The sequence below is a fragment of the Hypanus sabinus genome, chromosome 1, assembly GCF_030144855.1.
Source record: "Hypanus sabinus isolate sHypSab1 chromosome 1, sHypSab1.hap1, whole genome shotgun sequence".
Taxonomy (NCBI): Eukaryota; Metazoa; Chordata; class Chondrichthyes; order Myliobatiformes; family Dasyatidae; genus Hypanus; species Hypanus sabinus.
Genome location: NC_082706.1, coordinates 132,859,891 through 132,878,688, shown reverse-complemented (window position 1 = coordinate 132,878,688; position 18,798 = coordinate 132,859,891). Strand labels below are relative to the sequence as shown.

The 18,798-nt window shown below is 39.0% G+C and overlaps 1 protein-coding gene across 6 annotated transcripts in view; it reads left to right on the top strand.

Moving 5' to 3' along the window:
- Window positions 1-589: 589 nt before the first annotated feature.
- cep192 (centrosomal protein 192) overlaps window positions 590-18,798 on the top strand; it is a 187,988-nt gene continuing 169,779 nt past the window's right edge. For all 6 annotated transcript variants that reach the window (XM_059976704.1, XM_059976688.1, XM_059976683.1 and 3 more), the window contains exons 1-3: window positions 590-725; window positions 13,068-13,256; window positions 17,180-17,302. In XM_059976704.1, the coding sequence (XP_059832687.1) occupies window positions 13,093-13,256; window positions 17,180-17,302 (287 nt within the window). In that variant the 5' untranslated portion in view covers window positions 590-725; window positions 13,068-13,092. The remainder of the gene's footprint in view (window positions 726-13,067; window positions 13,257-17,179; window positions 17,303-18,798) is intronic.

Below are 18,798 nucleotides of genomic sequence, written 5' to 3'. Positions count from 1 at the left end.
ATTCATGACAAACCACTTGCTCCAATGCAAGCAAATGGTTGTCAATGTTCTCCAACCTGGCAGGCCCACAGTTCCCAAAACAGAAAAAAAGGAAAGTTGTCAAATATATATATTAAACAACACCTGATGTTGTGTTTGTTTTTGGCATTGTGTTGTGCTGGCAAACGAGCAGGATCGCCAAAGTCTTAGGATTCATAGAAACATAGAAAACCTACAGCACAATATAGGCCCTTCGGCCCAAAATGTCCCAACCTTAGAAATTACTACGTTTACTCATAGCCCTCTATTTTTCTTTAATTCTTTGGATTATGCTGAGAAGAATGACACCCCCTCCCAAAATGAATACCTTCCAATTGAGAATCTTTAGGAATGGAGTAGGGGGTTCAGTACAAAAAATAATTATTACTATAATAACTAAAATATGGAAACGCTAAGCTGGTCAGGCGACACCCGTCACCGATATTATCTCATGAAAGAGGTTGTTTTACGGCGGCAAACGCCATGACGTCACCTCGACGGGCCGCGCGCCCGCTATTTGGCGCGATCATGTGGTCCACCCGACCGTTTGGGATTAGAATTGTTGCGCATGCTTACATCGACGGAGCTCGCCCCGTTTGAGCAGCGCGCCCAGAGCACCGCGAGTGTGGGGCCTACCCCCGCACGAACTGCCTATTTGGCCGCTTTGCTTATAGCATCACGAACAGTTATTGATCTGATGAATTTATGTAAGTTCTCACTGAGTTAAAAGTTGTATTTTTGTTAGGAATCTCTCCAGACTTTTTATTGTTCGCTGTGTTTTATTCCGCTGCTCAAAACTTTTGTGTATACTATGTAAAGTGTACGGATTCGATTAGAGATTGAAGCGCAATGCACTTTATAGTATGGATAAAGTGGCTACAATGTAGAAAATTGTATGAAAGGTTGGTAGGAGTAGATTCGATAATAGCATTCAAGAGAATTGGGTAAACATTTGATAACAGAAACTTGTAGGAATGCGAGAGAAAAGGAAGGTGGTGGTGGAGGGGTGGGGTGGGGAATCAACAGGACTAAGACAGCCAGGTGCTCCTCTACTGCATTATTTTGTGCTCCTGTTACTATTGGAATTAAAGGACATTTAATGAAGGTTGATTTTATGTTTTATATGTTTTCTGTATTTTACGAAGTACTTCGGAATTGTTAAACATTGTTGCAAGGATTCAAGTATAAAAGTTAATACTGCTGACATAGCAACAGCAGTTAGCCTATTTTCCCGAGTTGCTTCAGAAGCGTAACCCTAGATGCCAAACCTGTTGGGTAGACATTTGGAAAGATTTCGGTTGAGAGATTGTTTTTTTGAAAGAAGTGTGATTGCTATAACATTAAATGTTTACAATACAGTTCGCAGTGGAGTCAATTGTGAGTGCAAGTCTCATTTAGGTATAAAGCTCCAGACTGACAGACATTCCAGTGCATACTGAAGTGAGTAATACCACTTGAAGCTGTCCTGCCTACTTCATGTTCTTCTTGTTACCTCCAGGTGCTGAGGTACATCCTCAGATGCACTGGGACACATCATCGATGAATGATGTAACCTGGGGTTATTGGCTGTTTCAACATCAGACCCCCTTCACCCAGATAACCCAGCCTGGCCCTGGCTTCTGTCCCAGAAGCATTGGCCATACCTCTTGATCCTTAGCCGCCTGGAAGCACACTCAGCAGCCTCTGTGACGGTCCTGATCCACACTCAACAATTCAAGAACAGCTTCTTCCCCGCCACCATTAGAGTTCTCAATGTTTTGTGAACACTCCCTCATTATTCCATTATTTGCATTAATTGTTTTATAATGCAGTGGTGATGAAACTGATTCCAATTAATGTAAAAGATCTCAGTACTGTTGTGAAAACAACGATGGTGCCTTGATTGCAGCTAATATTTATTGCTCAGTGAATGCTGCTTTATAAATGACCATTATCGAGCATTTAATACTGTGGATGTTTCCAGAATTTTCTGATTTCAGCACCTGCCTTTCTTTCTTTCGTAAGCTAAATCTCATTATTGTTTGTGTAAGGACTTGCTGTTCATCCTGGCTGGTTGTAAAGGATCTGATACATCCAGACAATCATGAATATGGCTTTTAGATTTTTTTTTTCTCCGACTTTTAAACTGCGGTTACTTTGTGACATTTCCCACATCACAAGAAAGTTTGTTCTCAGCAAGCTCAGGTAGTGTCATCAGAATAACTGGATTTTCTTTAAAACTATATGTATTGGACTGGGCCGGAAAAAAAATTCAGGAACAAATGGCTGAGCTGATCAAAGGTAGAGTCGATGACACAAAAGACGTGGGGGAATGCACAAGTGGGAAGAGTCAATAGAATGAAAGGGTTCAGAGAAGGTTTAACAATTCTCCCTGTAGCACTCTTCACGTCTGCAGTGATGAAATACTTTGAGAAGTTGGTCATGACTAGACTAAACTCCTGCCTCAGCAAGGACCTGGACCCACTGCAATTTGCCTATTGCCACAATAGGTAAACAGCAGACACAATCTCAATGGCTCTTCATATGGCCTTGTACCACCTGGATGCTGTTTATTGATTATAGCTCAGCACTTAACACCATCATGGCTGCCGTGAACTGCAGTGCCAGAATCGATGGAAAGTTGGCCACGATTCTGGTGAATTTGTTGCCCGACAGCGTGATGGAGTCCAGGTGTGGGTCCGGCAACTTGGCTTCACCCAGGGAGAACGTCTGGAAAGTCTCGGCATGTATTAGTCCTTTCTCTTGCAAGTCAACCAGCAGGCTGTGAGCTCGCAAGAAGACCGCCCCCAGGAGTGGTTGGGCCACCCCGGCCAGTGTGAAATCCCACATGAACCGGCTGGCACTGAACTGGAGCTGCACTGTGTGGGTGTCATAGGTCTGTATCGTGCTGCCGTTTGTGGCCCTCAGGGTGGGTCCTGGCTTCCTGTTGCGGGTGTCGTACCCCGTCGGGGGCAAGACTCTGATTTCCGCTCCGGTGTCGACCAAGAAGCGGCGTCCCGACTGTTTGTCCCAGACATACAAGAGTCTGTCCTGGTGGCCAGACGCCATAGTCATTAGTGGCAGCTGACCCTTGCATGGCGGGCGACAACAGCAGGCTTTTGTGCCCCACCGCTGGTGGTAGAAATACCACTGTTCACTGCCCTCCTCACTCTTGCCTCTGTGTTGTGTCCGCTCCCCTGCCGGGCCTGGTCTGGTCAGCTGTTGGGCGGGGTGGCCTGGTAATTTGACCGACGGACGCCACGCTCTCCCCCTTGGCTTTCCACAGCACGTCTGCCCGTGCCGCCACCTTCCGGGGGTCGCTGAAATCTGTGTCGGCCAGCAGCAGATGTATGTCCTCGGGCAGTCGCTCTAGGAACGCTTGCTCGAACATGAGGCAGGGCTTGTGTCTGTCAGCCAGGGCCATCATCTGTTTTATCAATGCTGACAGCAGTCTGTCTCCCAAACAGTCCAGGTGAAGCAGGCGAGCACCCCGCTCACGCCGTGAGAGGCTAAAGGTCCCAATGAGCAGCATTTTGAATGCTTCATATTTGCCTTCTTCCGGGGGCGACTGTATGAAATCTGCAACCTGGGCGGCCGTCTCCTGGTCAAGGGCGCTCACCACGTGATAGTAACGCGTAGAATCAGAAGAGATCTGCCGAATCTGGAACTGGGCTTCTGCTTGGCTAAACCACACACATGGTCGCAGTGTCCAGAAAGTTGGCAGTTTTAGCGAAACTGCGTGAACAGATGAAGAGTCGGTCATCTTTGGTCCAAATCCCGTTTGGACTGTCGGGGTCACCAATGTGCTACACACAGCACTAAAATAACAACACTCAGTCGGTAAATCGTTTCGAGACTGGTTTATTCAAACTTTGCGGCGCTGGCATTTGCGGCGCCCGCTCTCTCCGGGCGGAAATTACATCAGAGGTGCATTACCAAAGTCTCTCCCCACGCGCTGGCTATTTGTGAGCCGGTTCGCCTGCGCAGAAAGTGGGTTGCCACAACCTGCTAAATGTTTTATTGGCCTTGAATAGAATTAAAACCATTTCACATTCAAATTGTAAAGAATGTTTTCATTAAAATATGAATTAGTTCAAAACTGCAAATTGTTGAACCTTTATCACCAGCTGAGAAACTTCAATGAACTGAACTTAAGACATTTCATAGCCTTAAGGCTTCTAAGATCATTACAAGTTTAGAAAATACCATTGGTTCATAAATGTTGTTATTGATTGCACATGCATGTTCGAGAGTGTGTTTAGTTTAACAGGTGGTTAAGTTTGGTGAGAATTTTTTTGGTGGTGTAAATTTCACGAGATTGAACTTCTGTTACGTGAACTGCTATAATGTGGGAATCTATATGTTGGGCTTTCATGAGGCTGTTTTTACACAATCATGATTCTTTTTTTCTTTTCCAATATTTTTGTTAGTTTCTACATAGAAGAATACAGGGTACAAGAAAGTGTATATAAAAGATCAAAATATTTTAAAAAGCTACCAATTACATTATATCTGTTCATAACAACAATCTCATTACCCTGTATTCATCTAAGTTAATCAATAGTTATATTGAACTATACTAATTTATTACAAAAAAAAGAATCTAACCCCTACCAAGACTGAAGCTGTTTATTAAGGAGAAAAGAAGGTAAAATACCTTCTCACATAATAAAAATTAATATTAGCCAACATATGAGTTTAAACAACGGAGTGAAGGTTTTAAAAATAATTCAGAAAAGGTCCCCACCAGGTTTGAAAGTCTTGACGAGATTCAGAAATTGAACAACGAATCTTCTCTAAATGTGAACATGACATAACGTCGCATGACCATTGAGCATGAGTAGGAGGAAAAACATCTTTCCATTTAAACAAAAGTGCCCTCCTAGCTATAAAAGAGCTAAAGGCCAAAATATGTAAATCAGATGCCTTCAGCTTAATATCTTGTCCTGCAACAATACCGAATAGGGCCGTCAGAGGGTTAAGCTTAAAATTGACTTTAAAAAGTAAGGAAAAAGTTTGAAAAACTTCCTTGGCATATTTTTCAAGATTCAGACAAGTCCAAAGCATGAGAGTTAATGAAGCTTCTCCATTATTACATATGTCACAGTAGGGAGATATATCTGAATAAAAATGAGATAGCTGATCCTTAGTCATATGAGCTCTATGTACCACCTTATTGTATGAGGGAATGACGAGCACATAGCAATGAAATATTAACCAGTTTAAAAATTTCATTCCAAGTTTCCTTGGATATTGATGTCTGTAAATCTTGTTCCCAGAGATTCTTAATTTTGTCTAAAGGAATATTCCTCATCTCCAGTAACATATCATAAATATTAGATATTGAACCATAATGAAAAGGTGTCAAACTAAAAATTATGTCTAGTAAGTTCTTATCTGTGCTTATAGGAAATGTGCATAATTGAGGTCTTAAAAAATCTGTAAATATCTAAAAAAGTGAGTTTTGGGTAAGCTATATTTAGCTGACAATTGCTCAAATGGAAAAAGGTTTCCTCCAACAAACAGATCTCAAAAACATTTAATACTCAACCTGTCCCATTCTTTAAAAACTAAATCACTCATGGAGGGGTTTTAACAAAATTAGAATAAATGGGACTTGAAAGGGAAAATCTCAATAAACCAAAGTATTTTCTAAATTGTATCCAGATCCTCAGAGTATGTTTAACTACTAAATTATCAGTTAGTTTACTTACAAATAAAGGAAGTGATGATCCAAGAAGAGAAATAATGGAAAATTTATTAAGAGTTAGCTTCTAAAGAGACCCATACGGGATAGTCTACACGATTAACATAATATAGCCAAAACATAAGATATCATATATTAACTGCCCAATAATAAAACCTAAAATTAGGTAAGGCTAAACCTCCAGACTTTTTAGATTTTTGAAGATGAACTTTATTTAACCGCAGACATTTATTTTTCCACATATAAGAGGATAAAATAGAATCAAGAGAGTCAAAAAAGGATTTAGGAATAAAAATGGGTAAAGCCTGAAAAAGATATATAAATTTAGGTAGAATATTCATTTTAATAGAATTAATTTGATACAGGTTTCCCCCACAATCCAAAGGTAGAGCGTTCCTATGAAACTGTTTGTAATCCGAAATGTTGTAAAGCGAAGAAGCAATTACCATTAATTTATATGGGAAAAATTTTTGAGCGTTCCCAGACCCAAAAAAACCCTACCAAATCAAAGCAAATAACACATAAAACTTAAAATAACACTAACATACAGTAAAAGCAGGAATGATATAATAAATTTACACCCTATATAAAATAGAAATATTGTAAGTACGTTGTAGTTTCACTTATCAAACTTGGGAAGGCAGTGAACCAAAATTGATTTGGAGAGAAAAAAATCGGCACATACATGCATACGTATGCACGTGCGTATACGTACACGCATGTGCAAACAGCTGCCCGCACAAGGCTTCATTGTAGTTTTTCTCGGGGTAAACACACGTATGAAGTGGGCGTCTTTTTTTCGTAAAAGCAAAAATCCTCTTTGGTCAGCGAAAGCAGGTACTGATGTAAGTCTTTTGTAACAGTGAGTTGTAGTAAATCGAACATTCGAAAAGCGGGGCCCACCTGTGTTGAAAGAGGTGACCAATTTAATGATATCCTTTTTGCATGATTCAATAAAGTAGGAAAGTTTTCTTTAAACAGGTGTTTGTAATTCTTATTGACTTACACCCAAATAAGTAAATTGATTCCTTACAACTTTAAAAAGGGAAATTAGTATTAATTGATACCAAATTATTTAAAGAAAATAATTCACTCTTACGTAAGTTCAATTTATATCCTGAAAACTGGCTAAAATGGGAGAGTAAAGATAGTATGCAAGGTAATGAGGTCTCTACAATAGAGATAAACTGCAGTATATCATCAGTGTAATATGAAATTTTGTGAGTAATACCTCTCCTTAAAATACCACAGATATCATTAGATTCTCAAAAAGCAATGGCAAGGGGTTCTAAAGCTAGATCAAAGAGCAAAGGGCTCAATGGACAGCTTTATCTAGTTCCGCGATGAAGTTTAAATGGTTTGGAATTTTGAAAATTAATAAGAACCCGAGCAGAAGGAGATAGATAAAGTAATTTAATCCAGTGAATAAAATCTGGTCCAACATTAAATTTTTCTTAGGTTTTAAATAAATAACTCCATTCAACTCGATCAAAGGCCTTCTCAGCATATAAGGATATCACACATTCCGATATCTCCTGGGAGGGAGAGTAAATAACATTTAATACACGGCATATATTAAAATGGGAATGTCGGTTTTTAATAAATCCAGTCTGATCATCAGAAATAATAGAAGGTAGAATATTTTCAATCCTATCAGCCAGAACTTCAGAAAGGATTTTAGTATCAACATTGAGTAATGAAATTGGCCTATATGAAGAGCATTCATTTGGGTCCTTGTTCTTCTTTAGGATAAGTGAAATAGAGGCTTCCTAGAAAGATTGAGGCAAGCTACCCATTTGAAAGAATCCAAGAAGACTAAGTATAACTGCGGTATAATTAATGAAGATAAAACCTTATAAAATTCTCCAGAAAATCCATCTGTACCTGTCACAATCATGATTTTACACATTCAATCGGGAAACCTCACCAGTGCCTCTCAGGAGAAACTGCTGAACATGTCACCAGCACCAGCCTACCTGCTATCAAAGACCTATAGAGAAAGGTGATGGAAAAAGGTCAGAAATATTTTGAAGGATCCCACTCACCCTGCTCATGGATGGTTTGTCCAATCTCATCAGAGAGGAGGCTACAAAGCATTCACACCAGGATCACCAGACTCAAAAACAGTTACTTTTTCTCCAAGCAGTAGGGCTGATCAGCACCTCAATCCACTAACTTGCCCCTCCCACCACAAACTACCATTACTCTATCATTTCCTGTCAGTTGCCATGTGTACAAACGCTCCTCTGCCTATTTTCACTTTCTATGTTTAAGCAATCTTATGTATTTATATAACCATATAACAATTACAGCACGGAAACAGGCCATCTCGGCCCTTCTAGTCCATGCCGATGCTTACACTCACCTAGTCCCACTGGCCCACACTCAGCTCATAACCTTCCATTCCTTTCCTGTCCATATACCGATCCAATTTTATTTTAAATGACAATACCGAACCTGCCTCTACCACTTCTACTGGAAGCTCATTCCACACAGCTACCACTCTGAGGAAAAATTCCCCCTCATGTTACCGTTAAACTTGTGACCCCTAACTCTCAAATCATGTCCTCTTATTTGAATCTCTGTGTGTGTGTGTGTGTGTGTGTGTGTGTGTGTATATATATATAATATATGAAAATAGGAGTACACAGGGAAATCTTTTCTGTGTAATGATTTGTTCACTGACTTTTAGGACTACTGCAATGGGGGCCCTCAACTCACAAGTGGGAGGGGTTATCCCCCACAGCTAACATTTCCTCTAGCTCAACGCAGGGTCATCTACTAGAGACCTCAGCCTTGGAATCACACAGTCATTGCCATTTTTGTTATTATTTGCATTTCTTGGCTCTTATTTGTTCAGGGAATAGATCGATTTAAGTTTTATTCTAATTTCAATGATACATTGACAGATAAATACAGATGGCTAAGGACAAGGTAAAATTCATTTCTTTTAATGTCAATGGGCTATTAAATCCAATCAAACGTAATAGAATGTTATCCAAAATGATAAAAGAACAAGCCAATATAGTATATTTACAGAAAACTCATTTAAGTGATAATGAGCATAAAAAAACTAAAGAGAATGGGCTTCACTGATTTGTTTTTCTCCTCATATAAATCAGGACATAGGAGAGGAGTTGCTATTCTTATCTCAAGTGAGCTAAATTTTGAAAAAGTATTCAAAATAGGAGATAAGGAGGGCAGATATATTCTGGTAAGGGGGAATATAGACGGAAATTCAGTTACTCTATTGAATATATACGCACCCCTGGGAAGTGATATTGGTTTCTTTCAGAAAATTACTGATATTATGGTAACGGAAACAGAAGGTCTCCTGATATGTGGGGGAGACTTAAATTTACAATTACAACCAAAGTTAGACTCTTCCAATAGAAAAACCTATGAAACAAAATCTTTACATAAGAAAGTTAATACATTTTTTGAGGATGTTGGTTTAATTGGTATACGGAGGGATCTTTTCCCCAACAGAAGGGATTATACTCATTATTCTGCTCCCCATTCTATATATACAAGAATAGACTATTTCATAACATTTGGAAAAGACAAAAACAAAATAAACACCTGTGCAATTGGGACAATAGATGTAAGTGACCAGGCACCTATATACTTATCTGTTGATTTTGACCTACAACCAAAGAGTACTATTTGGAAACTAAATTCAAGTCTACTCAATGATCCGTACCTTTAAGGAACAAATTAAAAAAGAAATAGAATTTAATGATAATGGAGAGGTTTCACCTCCCATTTTATGGGATACTCTGAAGTCGGTCTTAAATGGGAAAATTATAGCGATATCTTCATATAAGGAATAAAACATTAGAGGGATTACAAAATAGGCTGAAGGAACTAGAGAAAAAACACAAATTGAATTTGGCACAGGATACATTAGGGGAAATTAAAAGAATTAGGAATGAAATTAATAGTTTGGCAATGCAAGAAATCAGGAAAAATTTAATGTTTCTGAAACAGAGACATTATGAAAGTGGATCGAAATCTATGAAAATACTGGCGTGGAAACTGAAAAAAAAAAGATAGAAAATACTATTCATAGAATTACGGACCCAAGAACGAAAAAGATAAAATAAGCTAAGTGAAATTCAAGAAGCTTTTGAAGTGTTTTACGAAACTCTATATTCCAAAGTTCCAGGGGGAAGCATAACCCAAATTGACACCACCTTGAATTCTCTAGAGTTTCCCACTTTAAGTGAAGAACAAAATAGAACGATGACTGCTGACATAACTGAAGTTGAATTAAAAGCTGCAATTAGTAGGCTTAAATTAAGCAAGTCACCAGGATCAGATGGGCATACGACAGAATGGTACAAAGAATTAAAAAATGAGTTAATTCCAGTTTTACTCCCCACACTGAACTGGGCTCAAAAGAAGGCACAAATGCCACCCAGTTGGAAGGAAGTGATAAGCTCAGGTATACCGAAAGAAGGCAAGGATAAAATGGAATGCGGGTCATTTAGACCAATATCCGTTCTTCATGTAGATTATAGGTTATTTACCTCCATCATGGCCAAGCAATTAGAGGAGTTTCTACCCATACTGATACGTAATGATCAGACAGGTTTTATACGACAACGCCAGACACAAGATAATATACGAAGGACACTTCACATTATGGATCATATACAAAAAAATAAACTCGAAGCAATAGTGATAAGCGTGGACGTTGAAAAAGCATTTGATTTGGTTAATTGGAATTTTCTTTACAGAGTTTTACATAGATTTGGTTTTGAAGACACAATTATTAAAACTATACAGACACTTAATGACAATCCTACTGCTAGGATTAAAATCAATAGATATTTATCAAATAGTCTTACCCTAGAAAGGGGCACGAGACAGGGTTGTGTGTGGTCACTGCTACTCTTCGCGTTATATCTGGAACCATTAGCTCAATCCATCAGACAATATGAAGATATCGGGAATTATTATTAAAGGGACAGAGCATAAATTGGCTTGTTATGCGGATGACATGTTGATCTATCTAGGGCAGCCAACATACTCTTTACCTAATTTGATGCAATCCTTTGAACAATATGGTCAATTATCAGGATACAAGATCAACATAGATAAAACCCAATTACTTTCATATTACTATAGCCCACTAAGAGAAATTGAAAGTCGATACCCCTGGGCATGGCATACAGAGACTTTCAAATATTTGGGCATCATTATGCCAAAAGATTTGGCAAAATTATCAGAATGTAATTATTAGCCTTTATATAAAAAAAATTAAGGAAGATGTGGGAAGATGGAACCTGATTCCTTTTTCAGTCTCAGTTCAAGGATTGAGTCTATTAAGATGAATATACTGCCCAGACTGTTCTCTCTCTTTCAGACCCTATCAATAGAGATTAATCAAAGTCAATTCAATTAATGGAACAAGATACTCTGAAGGTATATTTGGCAGGGAAAAAGGCCTAGAGTTCGTCTCAAAACTTTGCAATTAGCAAAGGAAAAGGTGGGATGGGGCTTGCCTTCTCTTAGTGATTATTATTTTGCAGCACAGTTGAGAGCTGTAATGGTGCAACCCATCAAATGACACTCAATGGAAAAACACTGAGGAGCGGGTACTTCCCATCCCCATACAAGCAATTTTGGCTGATAACAACCTGCAAAGGTACATAAATACTATTGATAACCCATGGGTGAAATTGACTCTTAAAATATGGAAAACTACTATAAAAGAATATAATCTAGAGGGAGATATTGCAATTCTTAAATGGTGTGCATATGACTTGGATTTTACATCAAATAAGCTGGATGCTGGATTTAAGGACTGGACAGCTAAAGGAATAACAGTTCTTTGCAACATAATGAAAGAAGGAACACTGTTCAGTTTTGAAATGCTTAAAGAGAAACACTTATGAGAAAAACAAGATTTTTAACAGTATTTACAGATGTGGCAATATGTTAAAACGCTTAAAAATGTAACCAAGGCAAGTACTTGCTTGATAGAGCTAATTAGAAAAGCATATAATTCAGATAATGGTAGTGGAATCATTTCAAGCATGCATAAGGCATTGTCAAATCTTAAAACACTTTTGACTTCATGCATTAAAACAAAATGGGAGAAGGAAGGAGGGATAATTATATCTGAGGAAAAATGGACAACAATATGGAGATATCAATGGAAGTGTACCAGTTCACAGAAATGGAGGGAGTTTGGATGGAAAAACGTGATATTTTATTAAACCCTCTCAGGACTCTTACGAGGAAATGGTTATCACAGGAGAGACCAACTTTAAATACATGGATGGAAATTACAATGGACATTTACAAAATGGAGAAGATAACAACATCTGTTAATCATAAGCTAGAACAATTTGATTCATACTGGGAAAAATGGTTTAACAACATAATGCCTCATCGGCCTGATTTTATTCTCACAAATCAATGAATATGTTTTTTTAAAAAAAAGATCACTCCCTACTTGTACATAGTTCTTTCCTTTTGCTTGTTTTTTCTTTCCACTGTTTTCTATAAGTGTATACCTCAGATAAATACTTTGTGGAGATTTGTGATATATATGATTATATGATATGTATGTACAGTGTCTGAAATACATCTTATGGAAATGTTTGATGAACTTAAAAGAAATTACAAAAGGAAAAAGCCTATCCAGGTCAACTAGATCTATCCCCCTCATTATTTTAATTACCTCTATCAAGTCCCCCTTCAACCTTCTACGCTCCAAAGAATAAAGACCTAATATGTTCAGCCTTTCCCTGTAACTTAGGCGCTGAAACCCAGGTAACATTCTAGTAAATCTTCTCTGTACTCTCTCTATTTTGTTGATATCTTTCCTATAATTCGGTGACCAGAACTGTACACAATACTCCAATTTCTTGTGGTTTTTAAAAAATTATTGTGTTTTTTGTGCTGCAGCAGGGTCTGAGTAAAAATTATTTTTTTCTCCTTTACACTTGTGCACTGGAAATGACAATAAAAAGTCTTGAATCTTTTTGAAGTAGCATGTATAGTTTTTGGAGTCGTTATCCAAAGAAAACCCTTACAGTAACCATTGAGGTAGTGCAAAAAAATTTCTGTAATTTTTCTAATTTTTGAATGCAGGTTATGTTTTATCTCTTCAAAGATGCTGAAAATAATTTCTTGTTTTTATTTTTAATGGGATAAATTTATTTTACATGAGCAATTTCTGGTTTAAAAAAAGAACTGGACTTTTGATGGTATTTTGAAACAAATGCTGTTTGTTTACTGTTGCTTTTGTTATTTTTGTCTTGGTGAAAACTGCTACTACTAAACTGAGGTGTCTCAAATAAATCAAACTTTTTGTGAGTATGTTTATCATTTCTATTTTTGTTTTCAGGTTATGATCAAATACCCCTAACGTAATGGAAAGTATCAGGAATTTGGAGGATGAGACACTTCCTAGTTTTTTATTGCAGTCTGTGAGGAGCAGTAGCAATGAAACACTGGAAAATGTTACTGTTACTTCAAATTTTGGACTACCTGTGGCTGCATCAACAGTTGCTAAAAAATCAGATTTGGGTTGCAGGTAAGGTCTTTGGTTTGATGTGCATGTTTATATGGAAACAGGAAAAGGAATCCTCCATTTACCCTATTGGATCTATTCTGCCCTTCAATGGAGTTATGATTCTATCTGTCAACCTCTTTTCCCCTTATCCAGAATTATAGATCTGTGCAGAATTGAAGTAAGCCCTTTGAACGACCATGTCTGTGTTGATGTCTTTGAATATTTACACTAACCCCATTTGCCCATCTTAGATCTGTATCCTTTTATGCTTCGCCTCTTTAAATGCCTTGTTCAGGCAATGATCGCATCTGAATCCATCTCCCCAGTAAATGAACTTCAGATATCAGCCATTCTAAGGGGAGAAAATGTTTTCCACTCAAATCCACTTCAAAACCTCTTCCTTTCACCGAATATCTGTGCCCTCTGATTTTTTGATGCCCCTACTATGGGGAAAAAGATCTGTGGATCTTATAATTTTATATAGAATTATAGACCTGTACACCACAGAAACAAGTCATTTGACCCACCACATCAATATCAACCATTATGCATATTTTTAAAAATTGCCCATTTGCCTGGCTTAATTCCCATTCATCTATAGTTAGTTCATTTGAATACTTGGTCAAATGCCTCTGAAATTTTGCTATTCTGGCAGTTCATTTCAGATACCAATACTCTTTGTGGAAAAATTCCTTTCGATCAAACATGATGACAGAATATAGTATTAATAGTAAGACTGTTGACAATGTGAAGGATCGGAGGGATCTTGGGCTCTGAGTCCATAGGACACTCAAGGCTGCTGTGCAGGTTGACTCTGGTTAAGAAGGCATACGGTGCATTGGCCTTCATCAAACATGGGATTGAATTTAGGAGCCGAGAGGTAATGTTGCAGCTATGTAGGACCCTGGTCAGACCCCAGTTGGAGTATTGTGCTCAGTTCTGGTCGCCTCACTACAGGAAGGATGTGGAAGCCATAGAAAGGGTGCAGAGGAGACTCACAAGGATGTTGCCTGGATTGGGGAGCATTCCTTATGAGAATAAATAAGCTGAGTGAACTCGGCCTTTTTTCCTTGGAGCAACGGAGGATGAGAGGTGACCTGATAGGTGTACAAGATGAAGAGAGGTATTGATTATGTGGATAGTCAGAGGCTTTTCCCCAGGGCTGAAATGACTCGCACAAGAGGGCACAGTTTTAAGGTGCTGGGGAGTAGGTACAGAGGAGATGTCATGGGTAAGTTTTTTTGCGCAGCGAGTGGTGAGTGCGTGGAATGGGCTGCCGGCGGCAATGGAGGTGGATACGATAGGGTTTTTTAAGTGACTCCTGGACAGGTATATGGATCTCAGAAAAAGAGGTCTATGGGTAACCCTAGGTAATTTCTAAGGTAAGGACATGTTCTGCACAGCATTGTGGGTCGGAGGGCCTTGTATTGCACTGTAGGTTTTCTATATCTTCTATGATTCTCTTTTAAACCATCTCCCTTCACCTAAAAATTGTAATGAGACACTGACAATCCTGTCAATGCCTCCCATAAATTTGTATACATCTGTCTTGTCATCTGTTGGCTTCCTTCACTCCAGAAAAAATAGACCCAATCACTTCTAACTCAAACACTCTAAACAAGGCAATTGGGAATCTTTTCTGCATCCTTTCTAGCTTACTCACATCCTTCCCTTTGTGTGTTGTCAAGAATTGCACAAAATATTCCAAGTATGGCTTCACCAGTGTTACGTACAAGTGTAACGTCTTGTCTCAAGTTATCACCAAGCTCAGAGACAGCTGAAACAGATGAAGGGTCTCAGCCTGAAATGTCAACTATTTACTCCCGTCTGTCGGTGCTACCTGATTTGCTGATTCCTTCTAGCACTTTGTTTGGATTGCTCAAGGACAGCTTCAGTCCCACTGTTTGAGACTCTTAAACAGACAATAAGATGATCTCGTGAACTCTCACTCGAAACTACTTATGGTCTTTGTTGTATCTACCTGCACTGAACTTTTCTATGTTCTGCATTCTGATGTTGCTTTTCCTTTTTGATATACTTGCATTTGGAATGATCCTTCTGGCATGCTAAACAAAGCTTTTCACTCCATCCCAGTACATGTGAAATATATCTTCATTACCCTGCCTACCTGTGTTGTTATTTTCAGGGAACTATATACTTAGACCCCAAGTGCCTTTCACCATCTTTGTCTTGCCTAGATTAACTTCCTAAAATGCATCATTTCACATTTGTCTGGGTTAAATTCCATCTGCCACACTCATTCTATTTCTGGTGTTCACACATCCGATGGTCTCCCTTTAAGGACTCATAATCTTGTAACTTCATGCATGTTATTTATTGCTATGTACAGGTGGCCCCTGTGCATTTTACGACAAATTGGTGTTATGAAAGACTTACATTAGTACCTGTTTTCGCTGACCAAAGAGGATTTTCACTTTTACGTGTGTTTACCCCGAGAAAGACTACAATGACCATGAAGCCTTGTGCGGGCAGTTGTTTGCATATGCGTGTACGTGCCATTTTTTTCTCCAAATCGATTTTGACTCGCTGTCTTCCCGATTTTGATAAGTGAAACTACATCATACCTACAATATTTCTACTTTATATAGGGTGTATATTTATCATATCATTCCTGCTGTTACTATATGTTTGTGTTATTTTAGGTTTTATGTTTTATTTGCTTTGATTTGGTATGTTTTTTTTGGGTCTGAGAACGCTCAAGAATTTTTCCCATATAAAATAATGGTAATTGCTTCTTCGATTTAAGACATTTTGGATTACAAACTGTTTCATAGGAACGTTCTACCTTCGGATTGCGGGGGAGCCTGTATTTATATTGGCATTGTCAGTTTTTTGTTCATTGATCCTGTTTACTGTTACTGTTCTATAGACTTGCTAAGTATCCCTGCAAGAAAAAGAATGTCATGGTTTTGTGGTGACATGTATGCACTCTGATGATAAATTTTACTTTGAAGTTTTGTCCACTGTCCTGGTTGATTTAGATCCTGTTCTGTCCTTAACAACCACCTTCACTGTCCACCGTATGTGATCCATACCACTTTATTTGCATGTTCATCGGCCAGAAAAAATGGTCAATAGATTGACACGTACTTGTGCAAAGAATGTGGTAATCCAAGCAAACTTGTGTTGCCATTGTACATTGTAAGCCTGTGACCTGTTGGAAAGAAAATTTGATATTGGCTGAAAAAGGTCCCCTTTTTTTGGACTGAGGTTAAATGAAGTGTGTAATTATTCAGTCTTGATCATAAGTTATTAAGTATTAATATTATCCTCTTGATATTTGGGTCTGCACTTTCTTGGAAACTTAGCAGTTCTGCAAAGAATAGTTGGCATTGCAGTCATACATGCCAGGAAACTTGTACTTGTCCATAAATGCTGAGCTACTTTCACAGCTTCTTGCTTGCACTGTGCTAGGAGACTCTGTATAAAATCCCAAAAGTAGAGCACGAAGTTGGTGGGGAATTTGACTTCAGAAACTGCTTCAGTGTTGATCTAACATGAGGTCTAATTTTCTTTATTGGAACTTTTAAGCTGAGGAATAAAGGATATTAAAAACTCCATTGAGGGGGTAGGGAAGTAGGTAAATGACAAGTTCAACAGGTGGCAGAGTTGGAAAGCTGTGAGGGTAGATTTGCAGACTGTCTGTTTTTGCAGCTGTTTCTTTTTGGTAGGTTGTCTTCTAGGCCAATCATGTAATTTGATTACATCATGCCCAATCACCTTGTAAAGCCTTGCAGAACTGGTCCTGGATAGTTCTGTCCAAAAATGTCTACTTTCTACATATGAATCAGTTAACCCCACAACCTTGTGTGAGACAAATTCAGAAAGTTTCAGAAAATCTTTGAAACAACAGCATTATTGTTTCCAAATATGTATGTGCATTATTATGCAATTTATTTGAGAATTTATGTGTTTTCCTGCAGAATTCCAGATAGTCAAGCTTCATACTTGGAAGAAGGAAGATCTTCTGTCATGGAAATACATCCACCAAGTGTTTCATATTCTGAAACCTGTAAAAAATTTGTCCTTAGTTTTAAAGATGACTTGTAAGTATCTGGTCATTACTGAACTTGATGCATGCAGGCAACTCATGCAAAATGCTGGAGGAACTCAGCAGGCCAGGTGTCGTCTATGGAAGAGTATAGTTGACATTTCGGGCAGAGACCCTTCATCAGGACTGGAGAAAAAAGATGAGGTGTCATAGTAAGAAGGTGGGGGGAGGTGTGGAAGAAACAAAGAGAGAGGTGAAACCGGGAGGGGGCAGGGATGAGGTAAAAAGCTGAGAAGTTGATAGATGAAAGAGATACAGACCTGGAGAAGGGGGAATCTGCCAGGAGAGGACAGAAGGCCATGGAAGAAAGACAAAGGGGATGAGCACCAGAGGGAGGTGATGGACAGGTAAGGAGATGAAGTGAGCAAGGGTGAATTGAATTGACTTTATTACTTACATTCTTCATATACACGAGAAGTAAAAATCTTTATGTTGTGTCTCTGTCTAAATGTGCAAGTTATAGTAATTTATATGAGTATGTACAACAGTATAGTCAATATAACACAGAAATACAGTTGTGTCAGCATGAGTTAAGCAGTCTGATGGCCTGGTGGAAGAAGCTGTTCTGGAGCCTGTTGGTCCTAGCTTTCATACCGGATGGTAGCATAAAGAGCAGTTTGTGACTGGGGTGACTTGGGTTCAGAATGATCCTTCGGACTCTTTTTACACACCTGTCTTTGTAACTGCCCTGAATAGTGGGAAGTTCACACCTACAGATGTGCTGGGCTGTCTGCATCACTCTGTCGAGTCCTGTGATTGAGGGAAGTACAGTTCCCAGTGATGCAACCAGTCAGGATGCTCTCAGTTGTGCCCCTATAGAAAGTTCTTAGGATTTGGGGCCCACACCAAACTACTTCAACCGTCTGTGATGTGAAAGAAGCGCTGTTGTGCTTTTTTCACCACACAGCTGATATGTAGAGACCACGTGAGATCCTCAGTGATGTGGATACTGAGGAACTTAAAGCTGTTCACCCTCAACCCCAGATCCATTGATATCAATAGGGGCTAGCCTGTCTCCATTCCTCCTGTAATCCACAACCAGCTCCTTTGTTTTCGTGACATTGAGGGAAAGAGGATGGGAAATGATGAAGGGGGGGGGGTGGGTGAGTGTAATCGGAAGTTTGAGAAATCAATATTCATGCCATCAAGTTAGTTGCTATCCAGACAGAACATAAGGTGTTACTCCTCCAACCTGAGTGTGGCCTCATCATGACTGTCGAGAAGGTCATGGATTGACATATCAGTTGCAAGGATAAGTGCCAGGAGGGAGATGAGTGAGGAAAGATGGGCAAGGGAGTCACAAAGGGAACGATCCCTATGGAAAGCAGAAAATTGGGAGTAGGGGGAAGGGTTGGGAGGAAGGAAAGATGTTCTTTGTGGTGGAATCCCATTGGAGATGATGGAAAGATTATCTCCTTACCTGCCCATCACTTCTCTTTGGTGCTCCTCCCCCTTTTCTTACATGGTCTCTTGCCTCTCCTGTCAGATTCT